Consider the following 12,487-nt stretch of genomic DNA (forward strand, 5'->3'; position numbering starts at 1 on the left):
GGGTATGCGTTTTTGTGACTGCTAGAAGAGCCAGCCAATTAGCACTCGGCAAAATTAGTTCCTGCTGAGTTATTCCTAACTTTGTGGTTTTGCCCCAAAGGGCTCATCAGACAAACTATGGGCACCAGCTGTAGCCTTTGACATTGTGCTCCATTAGAAGGCTATGCTAAAAATTCTCTACAGTTGGTACCCTCGGCAGGAGTGGCCAAACTGTGGCTCTCCAGATGTCCATGGACTACAATTCCCATGAGCCCCTGCCAGCATGTGCTCATGGGCATTGTAGTTCATAGACATCTGGAGAGCTACAGTTTGGTCACCCCTGCACTAGGAAATAATTACTGGGATGATTATTGGATCACCCCAATTCAAAGCCCAACTCAAATGTGAAACTTAGTGGTAACCATGCTGCATGAATTACCATCAGGAATGCTTCAGTTTGGATGGCAGATCTTATTGTAGTTTGCCATGAAACAGGAAGGGGAGGGAAAAAACAGAACATGTGAGGAAACGTGGGAGGGCAAACAGAGAGTACGTACATCTGAGGTACCGTGTAATTCGGCCCAGTGGCCCGCAACCAGTTCTACCTTGCAGTGACAAGAACCACAGGGCCCAATTAGCTCTAACACCAAAGAACTGAGCATTACACAGGAACTGGGTGATTCATGCCAAGTGACCATGGAGCTTCTGAATGGTGAAGAGCAGTGGTCCCCAACCTTTCTGAGGCTGGGGACCGGCAGGGCATCGGGCCGCGCCCACGCATCGGGCCGCGCCCGCATATTGCGCATGCGCAATGCGCGGGCGCAGCCCGGCCCGGATTCCCTCTCCCCGCCCTCCCGCAGTAAGAAGCTTCCCAGGCCGCAAGCTTGCGGCCTGGGAAGTTTTTTACTGCTGGGGGGGCGGGGAGAGGGAGCCGCGGCCCGGCGCCATGGCCTTCGCGGCCCGGCACCGGGCTGCGGCCCGCAGGTTGGGGACTACTGGTGAAGAGGACTGCAGAAGCCTTCATAGGAAGTATGATGCAAATACTCCTTTTGCACTGGGTGACTCTTCCATTGGTGTAAACAAACGCCACTGATTTCAGGGTCATCTCCTACCTGGTCCAGCCTCTGTTGCCTCTTCATGAGCTCTTGTTCAAAGGGAGACTTCAGTTTCTTTGCCTCTTCTTCTTCCTGCCTCTGTCTTATCAACTGGTTTCGTCGCCGATGCTCCAGCACTCGCTGCAGTTCAGGCTTGCTCTCCACCCCCATTCCTCTGAAGGGAAGGAGAGAATAGGTCAATTAGCATTACGCTTTAGGGAGACATACTGGGAGAAATTCAATTCTGATTTATTTCTGTAACAATGGCACAAATCCTGGAATAGGACTACCATTTCTCTCTCTCTCTCTCTCTCCCTCTCTCTCTCTCTCTCTGTCTCTCTCTCTCTCTGGCAGGGCTCCCATAACTTTAACAACAATGGTAGAAGTGGAAATTGTGAATTCCGAGATATTGGAATTCCAAGAAAAACAGCAAAACTCAGCCACTGAATTTCTGAACACAAATCGGTCACAGGAACCATACCAAGTTTCCCCGAACTCCCCCAGGAACATGGAAAGGTGATGAAAAATGATATGGTTAAATATTTGCTTGGTTTTCTTTCAACCAAACCTTTCTGAAAGTGTACGGTTGTGGCAGAGGCAGAGGGTGACGGGGTTCTTTCTTTCAGCAGTTGGGAATCGGCAGAAAGGAATCTGAGTAGATGCTGGCTGCATGGATAGAGCATAGTTCTTGTTCCCATAAGACAGGCTTTCTCAACTCTTCTTGACAGCTCTGAAAGGGTTTCCTGAATGGATGGGAGTTAGTTAAAATTTTAATATATATATTTTAAATTTCTTAAATATTTGCAGTCAAATGCTCATATTTATTGGGAGATATGGCCACACATAGTCATAAACTAGTGGGAGTGATCGAGGGCAAAAGAAGAAGGGAACGACAGAGAATGAGGTGGCTGGATGGAGTCACTGAAGCAGTCGGTGCAAACTTAAAAGGACTCCAGGGAATGGTAGAGGACAGGAAGGCCTGGAGGATCATTGTCCATGGCGTCGCGATGGGTCGGACACGACTCACACCTAACAACAACAACAGTCATATCAACCCGCCCCTACTCCCTTCCAAAATGGCCAATGATGGGCCTGGAGGGGGTGGAGAGGGGAGGGGACCCAGGTGGGCATGTCTACAGCTACACTTCCCTATCATATTCTGCACAATTGTGCCACGTCTGGGGTTTTGCAGTGCCTAAAGAATATTTCAGGAGTTTCTCAATGGTAAAAAAGTTGGGAGAGGCTGCCATAAGGAAAGGCTATGGAGATTATAATGGTCGCAAACTTCTAAAAGACTGTATAGTTGTGAAACATTTTATGAACCCAATCTAGTATGTTAGGCATCAGTGGACATAATTAATCCATAAAAGAGCCTCTTGTGGCGCAGAGTGGTAAGGCAGCAGAAATGCTGTCTGAAGCTGTCTGCCCATGAGGCTGGGAGTTCGATCCCAGCAGCTGGCTCAAGGTTGACTCAGCCTTCCATCCTTCCGAGGTCGGTAAAATGAGTACCCAGCTTGCTGGGGGGTAAACGGTAATGACTGGGGAAGGCACTGGCAAACCACCCCGTATTGAGTCTGCCATGAAAACGCTAGAGGGCGTCACCCCAAGGGTCAGACATGACCTGGTGCTTGCACAGGGGATACCTTTACCTTTACCTTTATTAGTACAAACTGTGATCCCAAAATCTGCCCCCCCTCTTTCTAGACAATATTCTGTGACTCTTTGTTATAAAATAGGTGCATCCTTAATACTTTGGGAACCCTGGACCATATTCCAGGCATAGTTGGATAAAATAAATTCAAACTCTGTGGTAAAATGAATGAATTCACAAAACTTTATTAAACAATCATCATTCGAAGTAATAAGTGCATAATTACATGTCTTAATGAAGTATGTGTATTAAATCATTCACAGATTTATTAGGATTATATTTTCTTCCTTTTCTCCAGCAGAGGGAGGAATTTCACCAATAATCTTAGGGTTGAATTCAGCATAGACTGTCTCAGTTTGGATTAAGGTGGGTAGCTATGTTGGTCTGAAGCAACAGAACAAAATCTGAGTCCAGTGGCACCTTTAAAACCAACAACATTTATTCAACGTTTAAGCTTTTGTGTGTCTGCACACTTCTTCAGATACATTGAAATGAAAGTTACCAGTCCATTCATAAAATAATGAAGATGTTTAACAGATGCAAGGGCCAAACAGGAATAACAAGCTGAGTTTATGGTCACCGTTTGTTTGAATTTAATTCCAGGAGAAAACATTGTGAAGCGAATAAATATATCATAATTGGGGGTTGATGTGTAAATGCACCTTTCTTAATTGTGGAATGCTGAGAGTGATTTACTGAGACCCTGTTGCCACACTCCATTTGTCTCCTCTTAGACATGAAGATAGACAACAGCATCTATTTCTTTAAGATGCTGAGATTGGTTGTGCAGGGTTCCTCTACCAGTCCAAAGAAATACATTCCAAACTGTTACATTCCACTATTCATTGCATTACATTACAATTTCTATTCCAATCTAGTATACCAAATAAGAAACACAATAAAATAAAGTGGATGCATGACCCTTTTTGGTGAGAATACATTTGTAAGTTCTGAATGAGATTAGCATATGTAGAGACATAAGAAACCGATATCCCTGTTAAGACCTGGAGTTTTTTGGTGTAGATCCCTCAGGTGAGAATCTCTGTCAGTAGGACTGGAACAGATGTGGTTGTAACATGGAGCTGTAAACAATAGATTGGTTGATATGTTTAAGAGAATTTGTTCTGTTATATTTTGTTTGTTGCAGCTGCCTGCTCTTACATTCAGCATGTGTATGAAGTGCACTTCCAACTTATGGTGACTCTCTGAATTAATGTTCTCCAAAATTTCCTATAGTTGAGAGCCATTCTCAGATCTTGCAAATTGAGGGCCAAGGCCACATTTTGGGGGAAAGTGCTTGGTAGCCTGTTTTCCATGTGGGCACACAAACACACACACACAAACTACCACTTCTGAATTATGTTCTCTTTAACTTTGAAAAGGTTTCTGCCTAGACCTCAGCCTTTCCCTGTCAATAATTCTGTTTCCTAGCAACCATGCAACAATAATTCTGTTCCCCAGCAAGCATCCCTCAATCACTTAGGAGTGTTCTTGTCCAGCTTCAGCTGATGTGTCAACTGCATCTGTTCTGGGTCAGTCAGATCTAGTCAGATCCATGGCTTAGTTAAATCTAGACTGGAATATTGCGATACACTGTGATTGGGGTTACCCTTGAGGAGTGGATGGGACTAGCTATCCAGAACATATTGTTGTTGTTGTTGTTGTTAGGTGCGAAGTTGTGTCCAGCCCATCGCGACCCCATGGACAATGATCCTCCAGGCCTTCCTGTCCTCTACCATTCCCTGGAGTCCATTTAAGTTCGCACCGACTGCTTCAGTGACTCCATCCAGCCACCTCATCCTCTGTCGTCCCCTTCTTCTTTTGCCCTCGATCGCTCCCAGCATTAGGCTCTTCTCCAGGGAGTCCTTCCTTCTCATGAGGTGGACAAACTATTTGAGTTTCATCTTCAGGATCTGGCCTTCTAAGGGGCAGTCAGGGCTGATCTCCTCTAGGACTGACCGGTTTGTTCACCTACCCTGATATTACAGCAATTATGCTGGTTACCAATTCACTCCAAAGCCCAATTCAAGATTTCAATTTTAACCTTTCCGTTTTAACGGGGCCTGGGACCTGGGTAACTGAAGGACCACCTTCTCTTGTATGTTCTTGCCCAGGAATTAAGATCATAGGAAAAGCCCCCCCCCCCGATTATCCCATAAATCAAAGAAGCTAGTTTGGTAGGTACATGAGAGATGGTCTTTTCAGTGGCAGTCCTATGAGCCCTCCTCATTTCTGATTTTTAGGAAGCAGCTGACGACAGGTTTATTTGGGACTGCATTTGGTTAAGTTCTCCATTATGGAGAAAGGTGGGATAGATGTGAAGTAAATGAATGACAAAATTAGGGGAAGAAGAGGAGAAGATAAAATTTGGGTTAGTTGGTGGGTGGAAAGAAAAGCAGGAAGCAAGGCAAGATAAGGATACGGCCGTTGTCAGGAGGAGGGAAAGAGGAACAGTGTGGGTAGGGGGATTCTTAAAGCTTCAAGAACGGTATGCATGAGCAAAGTTATTCCGAAGACAGGGCCTGTGAAACCAGTTACGTGAAGCCTGGCTTTATTCCTTGTTATGTCAGGTTTCTTCCACAAGGGGGAGTAAAATTGCACATCTCATGGCGGCAAGTGGGGGAAGGATAGAAACCAGGTAAAAGCACAGACATAATGCTTATTTCAATATCTCCCCTTTGATAGGCCTGAGAGAAAATACCTCAGGAAAGCTAGCTTTGTAGGAATTGTGGGGTTATTTCTTATTAGAGCCGTAGTTTGCAAGAGTACTCGTCGTCATTGTTCTGTAGAGCTGTTAAGCTGAATCATAACCTGCATGCATGCTGCCCCAGGCCAGAAGTTACCAAAATTCATTCAGAAGGTCAGCAGAGACAGCACGTACAGGGCGTGCTTCATGGAATCCAGTACTAGTAATACACTGTTCCTTCATATTGTAATTGTTACCAACTGAAGGCAAAGGATGTGCCCATCCAAGGGCAATTCCCATGTGAATGATTTTGGAAGTGATACTCTGATGCCTACTCATGACACCAGAGAGAGTTCTGTTTGATTCCAAATAACGGAGCTGGTATCTGACCAGCCCCAACACCATCCTAAATATTTAGCATCTGTGCGTGGACCAGTCAATGATGGATACTGTAAAAGTATGGGAATGCAAAGTATTAAAACTGTTTCTCCAACCCTGTTTCTTCAGCCATCTTTGCCGTGCTGTTTGATCTCCCAATTTGGTGCAAAAGAACCTTTTCTCTTTGCTTCACCCAGACGTTTTCTTGCCTGACTTATTTTGTATTATTGGAACTTTAGTCATTTTGGCTTTTGTGCATTTTGCATGAAGATTTTAGGCCTAACACCTTCACTTTTCATGTGCCTACTGAGACATGCTGTAATGCTGCAGTGCAGCTCATCCAGTAAAAGATGGAAAACATCACTGAAATGGCTAAAAGGTGCTGGAGGTGGTGGGGAGGGGAGGCGATGTTTAACCCTGCCATTTTGAAGGCACAGCATGGCTCTGCAGGCACACACCCCTGGTTGCAGGGGGGATTTCCTGTAGTGCGCCATCTTAACAGGATCAAGGGAGGCTCAAACATAAAATTGCTCACTGATTTGGGAAATTCCTAGAAATCTGGAGGCAGAACCTGGGGGTGGTGGAGTCTGGGAAGATCAGTGAGCTCAAGAGTAATGTGATATCATTGAGTTGACTGATAATTCCTGGAGAATAGGGAGCGGAGCCTAGGGAGGGGAGAGACCTCAGCGGAGGACAATGCCTTAGAGCCCGCCTTCTGAAACAACCATTTTCTCCTGTAGAATTAATCTCTGTAGTATGGAGATGTGTTATAATTCTGGGAGAATGCCAGACTCCCAACTGGAAGTTCATAATCCTAAATGTCCAAAACAATAAGCACACAAACATACTCCCCCCGCCCCCTAACACAAGGGTATGATCTTATGATTGTAGAGAATGTCCTCTGATGTTTCACTAAAAGCTTAGAGAGGGAGTTTTCCCACAACACTGCTTGGGCTAAGGCAGACAGTTCCCAAATTATGTTGAGACAAGGCTGCCAATCAGCAACGGCCCATGCTTGCTCCTTGATGAGGTTGTGTGCGGCACTGAAATGGACTTCTCTGCGTGTCACCTCTCGGTAGCTCTCCCCATATTGTAACCGCTCTCTGTTTGCCCTTTCCAAACAAGTTACGTCTTGAATAAAGCAAATAAAGCTAGCGGATGTCCTGACAAGATGGTTGTGTGTCTTGCATCTAATAAATGTGTTTATCTCTTTGTGGGACTTTGAGAGATCTCAGGCTGTGGTTAACAGCCTTTTGACTCCATGGATGCCACAAGAAACCAGGAGGAGATTATAAAATGTGATCTGAATTTTGTGAGGGCATCTTCCGTACGGACAGAACTATAGGGATGCAAGTTCAATCCAGCTTTGTGATGTTAAATATAGATAGAAGGAACTCGAGGTTGTGGCACGGAACCAACACACGTAAATACTGATATAGGCAGTATATTTTCATCCTGCCCTGAGTTCAGAAAAGAGCACTAGATTCTGCCTTTCCCATTTTGTTCTTACAACAATCCTGTAAGGTAGGTTAAGCTAAGATTTATTTATTTATTATTATTTATCGTATGGTAAAGTTACATACCTAAGTAGGTACAATGGTTATGCAGACTGGACAATCCCCCTGAATTCTAATATCCAAATTTTCAATCCACTCTAATCTAAGAAGGTTAATCTAAAAAGGAGTGATTGATTCAAGGGCACCCAGCAAGCTTCATGGTCGAGTGGGGATGTGAACTTGGGTATTCCAGATCCTAATCTAGGCTTCTTCAACCATGGTTTCATGAAACCCTGGGGTTTCTTGACAGGCCTGGGGTTTCTTGACAGCCCTGGAAAGGTTTCCCAAATGGGTGGGAGTTAATTTTTTTAATATATATTTTAAAATTTCTTAAACATTTAGCAGAAGATATGACCATATATGATCACATGTCAACGCAGCCCTGTTTTCCAAAATGGCCAATGATAGACCTGGAAGGGTAGGAAGGGGCGGGGTCCTAGGTGGAGGTATATACAGCTATGCTCCCCAACCATATTCTGCAAGATCACACAACTTCTGGGGTTTCTAGAAGCCTGAAGAATGTTCCAGGGGGTTCTCAACCAGAAGAACGTTGAAAAAGGCTGTTTTAGTCTAATATTCCAACATTCATGAAGCTACTTTAGCCAGAGTCAAATCACTGGTGTGTCGGGAACATCTGTTTGGATTGGCAGGAGCTCTCTAAGGTCTCAGATTAAGGTCTTCTTTCACATTTTAATTAGGAATGCCATAGCTCAGGGGTAGTCAACCTGTGGTCCTCCAGATGTTCATGGACTACAATTCCCATGAGCCCATGCCCACAAACACTGGCAGGGGCTCATGGGAATTGTAGTCCATGGACATCTGGAGGACCACAGGTTGACTACCCCTGCCATAGCCTGAACCTGGAACCACCTGCATGCAAAGAAGATGCCCTAATACGTGGTCACAACACCTTCTTACACTGATTCAAAGTCTCTTATGACTATGATGCCCTTATTAATTTCACTCTGCTGGCACAAATACATGTGTACAAGCAGGGTGCCCTAATGGTTTTCTAGCCGGGGAGGGCAAGTAAAGGAGACCAGTGCCTCTAACAGGAAACTGTGGCTTGTCTCTTCTCCAATAGATCATCACGACTGTGAAAGCTGCAAGACAACTCTGTTTTGAGATATAGCCCAGTAGGTTTAGGAAGAGGTCCTCAAAGCTGTTCCTTTATTCCTGCAAATTTGTACCATTAAAATACAGAGTTTCTATTCTTCTTAGTTCAGAATTCTTTGAAGGGGCAGCCGGCTCCTTACCTTTTGTGGTTCATAAGAAGCTCCCTATGAAGTTCTTGGTGACTTTTCGAGGCTCTTACAGGATTGAGGAGCTTTTTAGGTTTGATAAGATCAGGGTTTCCATCAATGTAATCCGGGTGAGCCATGATATTCCCAAGTTCAGGCCGTTCCCTCTGTATTTCAGAATACATAGATGCTAGAAGAGAGAAAAAGAGGAAGACAGGTCTCTGGGTTAAATGGAGAAACATTTTAGGAAGAAAAAGAACACAATAGAGGCTTGCATTTTCTCAGATTCAGATATTGGTATTGTTGTGTATGTTATGTTGTGTAACCCCACCCAAAGGAGTGGCAGGGGGCAGAGGCAGCAGTGAGCAAGGGAGGAGATCTCTCACTAAAGCATGAGACCTGGTAACTTGGAAATTCTTACAGCACTTAAAACTGTAGTTAAGACTAACTGTGGTTAATAACTAATTTCAGATCTTGGATTCAGATCCTGATTGGACAGGCCTCAACTTATTATGGCTAGTAGAGAGACATGCATTCAGACACTGACACTAGCCATCGTGTTTTTGTTTTTATTTATTTATTTAGATTTCTATACCGCCCATTTCTTTGCAGCTCTGGGCGGTTTAATTACACTCAAGTTTTGTGCGATGTCTGAACCAGGACAGGGGGAGGAAAACTATAGGCAAACCTGTCAAGTGGGGCCCCTTTTGTGACTGGGCCGAACTGGTAGCCACAACAGCAGTGGGGAAGCTACGTATGCCTGACTCCATGTGAAAACAGTATCCTAATGATAATTGCCAAGGCTGTTTAAATCCAACATTTCAGAAATTAAGACGAGAATGTGGGGACGGTGTTAAGGATATGCAGCTAAATTGTAGTAACAAACAATTTTTTCTGGTAAAAGAATTCAGGACTGAATAGTTATCCATTGCATGCTAACAGGACGTATCCCACTGCTGTAGTAAAGAGAGAGAGAAAAACAGATCACAACCGATTACATCAGCATAATTGGGGTGAAAGGTTCAGTTGTAACAATCAAGCATCACAGGAACACTGGGGGCATTTTCCATGGGAATCAGAAATTTATTTTCAGAGGAGCTAAAGGACTGTGCTCAGAACTTCCATACACTGAGTATGTTCCTTATTCTGATTCAGAACAGCCTTACAGGACACAATAAAGTAAAGGTATCCCCTGTGCAAGCACCGGGTCATGTCTGGGTACTCAGCTGGGTACTCATTTTACCGACCTCGGCAGGATGGAAGGCTGAGTCAACCTTGAGCCGGCTGCTGGGATCGAACTCCCAGCCTCATGGTCAGAGCTTCAGACAGCCTGTCGGCTGCTTTACCACCCTGCGCCACAAGTGGCTCTTCAGGACACAATGGGAATTTGCTTTTCCAAGAACAGCATGTTTTCATAACCACTATTGTTCATATGGTGCATGAGCCTAACCCGCCTTACAAGGCTGTTGTGACAATAACATCTATGGTTGAGGCTGGGGCAGTGGGGGAAGACCGATAGGGCCTCCTTGGTGTCCAGCTGCAAATCTGATTACCTTGTCTCTCTTTCCTCCTCCTTCTAGAGGTAGGGGGAAGGGTTGGGGATAAGGGGGGTTTCTCCGCCATGTTGTTGGGTTGTTGGTCTATTTTCTGTCAATTTTAATGGGGTTTTAATGGGTGGGTGGGGGGTTAACTGGACATCTGTAACCTGCCACGAGCCTGCTTCAGGGAAGGGTATAAGGATTTGCAGGGTCTGTAGCACCAGAGCCAGTTTAAGGATTTGTGGCGTCCTTGCAGCGCACAATTGCAGCAGGAGCAGGCAGACTGGGGATGGAAGGGTCCCCCACAGTGGAATGGGGTGTCCTTAAAGAGGAAAAAGAGGGGAGAAGAGACGCCATGGCTCTGATCCATGGGGGGAAGGCACTATGTTGGGACACCGGAAGTACGGAGCCCATAGCACAAGATATGTGTGCTACATGGATAAACATTTTAGTCTTCAGGCCAGCCTCTGTAGAGCATATTAACAAGCTTTTCTTCATATAGTCTAGATCAGGGGTAGTCAACCTGTAGTCCTCCAGATGTACATGGACTACAATTCCCATGAGCCCCTGCCAGCATATGCTGGCAGGGGCTCATGGGAATTGTAGTCCACGAACATCTGGAGGATTACAGGTTGACTACCCATGGTCTGGATAACAGCCCTGGTTTATTCTCTTCTTTTGGTTTCCATTATACCACAACATCATTAAAAGGTTCTTCGTCCAAAAACATTATTCATTTCAGTTAGATTCTCTTTTATACAGCAACTCACAAACAAAGCCCCTATTAAAATACAAAATAGGCAAATCAATCTGGACTAACAAGTAATAACAACCAATCAAACTGAAAGACTGAGCCAGAAAACAAGAAAACAGCCAGGAGAATAATGATCAAAAAACTTTCGTAGCAGGTAAAAACTTTCGTAGCAGGTATGTCAGATTTTAAAAATAAAACAAGAACTTTCACAGCAAATAAAAAAGAAAATAAATAATCTTAATAAAAGTCATGCATTTTTGGCCCACGAACGACACTCCCCCACTTCCCAGATTGATTTTGGACCCCAAACACTATTAACTGGAATGAGTTTTTTCAAATATTACAATGGAAGGAGGAACAAAAGACAGAGAAAACCCCGGGTACTATTTAAATTAGAAATGAAAAGCAAGGGAAAGGAGAAACCTGAGAGAGCCTTACTTTCTTTCTTTAGCCATCTTCTTCTGTGACAAAAAAGTGTTCCCATTTGGATTTTAGTGTAAAATGAGAGGCATGGGGAGACACAGTTCTGGGCATCAGCAGAAGGGAATACTTTTTGGTGTCGTTTTGGGAACTGTTATGCAACCCTTTAGTTTTTCCCTTGAAAGGAATGAACTTTGTTCTCACAAAGGAAGGCTGAATGGATTTGCCACATGTCCTGAGAGTTTTAAATCAAATCACTAAGACATCATGCTATGTGGAATGTAAAGGTGGAATGGGCACAAGTACACTGCCCTCAACTCCCCTTAGATGTGATTGCCAGCTCATGTTTACTGAGTCAGAGTGCATAGAAAGTATATGTGTGTATGGTTTGGGGGGAGCAATCTTTTTGGGCCTGCGGGCACCTTAGGAATCTTGAAAGAGGGACGTGAGTGTTGGAAGTTGTGCCCTGTGTGATGCCTCATCCTATAGCAGGGGAAGATTCCGTACGATAGATCCAGTGAGATAGATAGGAACACTGACCTTTTGATCTCTCTGATGCTGTCCCTTTAAAGCTAGACTGAGACTCTTAGGGTCTACTTCCTGTTTCCTGCTTCTTCAGAAATCTCTTCTCACTGTCTCCATTGTACCAGTCTGCAGCATGGTGAATGGAGAGATGCCTCCTGCATCTCTCCCCATCCAACTAGCTAGATTAAGGACCATCTCTTTATCTTTTCTGTCTGGAGTTATCTAATAAGCAGTTGTTTTATTACATTAATAGCACAACCAGAATCTGTGCTTTCTTGGTTGTTTTGGGCCTACATGCACTCAGCAGCCAACTATGCCATGCTGTGCACACTAGCTTAATTAAGCAATCTGCTGACTTTTCTGGATAGTGCAAAGCCATACCATGGGTCCACCACTCAATATCCATCAGGTTATGGGCCCAGATATATTAACGCTTTTAAGAGTGCATGTGATTGCAGCTACTGAAGTTTGAGCTCCTAGCAGTCCACAGATGAGGCTTGTTTTGGAGGCTCTCTCCAGAGAGAAAATAGCAGGGTTCTTTTATCTGAAAGAGCACAACTTAATTATATTGTTATTCAGCCATTAGTAAGCTAGGAAAGTCTAAATTCAGGATTGGCTTAATTTGATTGAAAGAAGATAAATAACATGGCTGGCTTGGGCAATTA

At 44.3% G+C, this 12,487-nt stretch overlaps 1 protein-coding gene and 1 long non-coding RNA gene across 5 annotated transcripts in view; one reads left to right on the forward strand and one right to left on the reverse strand.

The window, feature by feature from the left end:
• Positions 1-12,487, forward strand: part of LOC143831719 (uncharacterized) — an 81,939-nt gene that overhangs the window by 14,200 nt on the left and 55,252 nt on the right. The window contains exon 3 of one of the 2 annotated variants that reach the window (XR_013228943.1): positions 1,428-1,589. The exons of the other annotated variant lie outside the window; for it this stretch is intronic. This is a non-coding gene — a long non-coding RNA (uncharacterized LOC143831719). The remainder of the gene's footprint in view (positions 1-1,427; positions 1,590-12,487) is intronic. 2 annotated transcript variants of the gene reach the window in all.
• The window catches only part of FAM107A (family with sequence similarity 107 member A), a 66,640-nt gene that overhangs the window by 11,897 nt on the left and 42,256 nt on the right, over positions 1-12,487 (reverse strand). For all 3 annotated transcript variants that reach the window (XM_077324980.1, XM_077324979.1, XM_077324981.1), the window contains 2 exons: positions 8,601-8,775; positions 1,092-1,248 (listed from right to left, as the gene is read on the reverse strand). In XM_077324980.1, the coding sequence (XP_077181095.1) occupies positions 1,092-1,248; positions 8,601-8,775 (332 nt within the window). The remainder of the gene's footprint in view (positions 1-1,091; positions 1,249-8,600; positions 8,776-12,487) is intronic.

Source organism: Paroedura picta, chromosome 3, assembly GCF_049243985.1.
Source record: "Paroedura picta isolate Pp20150507F chromosome 3, Ppicta_v3.0, whole genome shotgun sequence".
NCBI lineage: Eukaryota > Metazoa > Chordata > Lepidosauria > Squamata > Gekkonidae > Paroedura > Paroedura picta.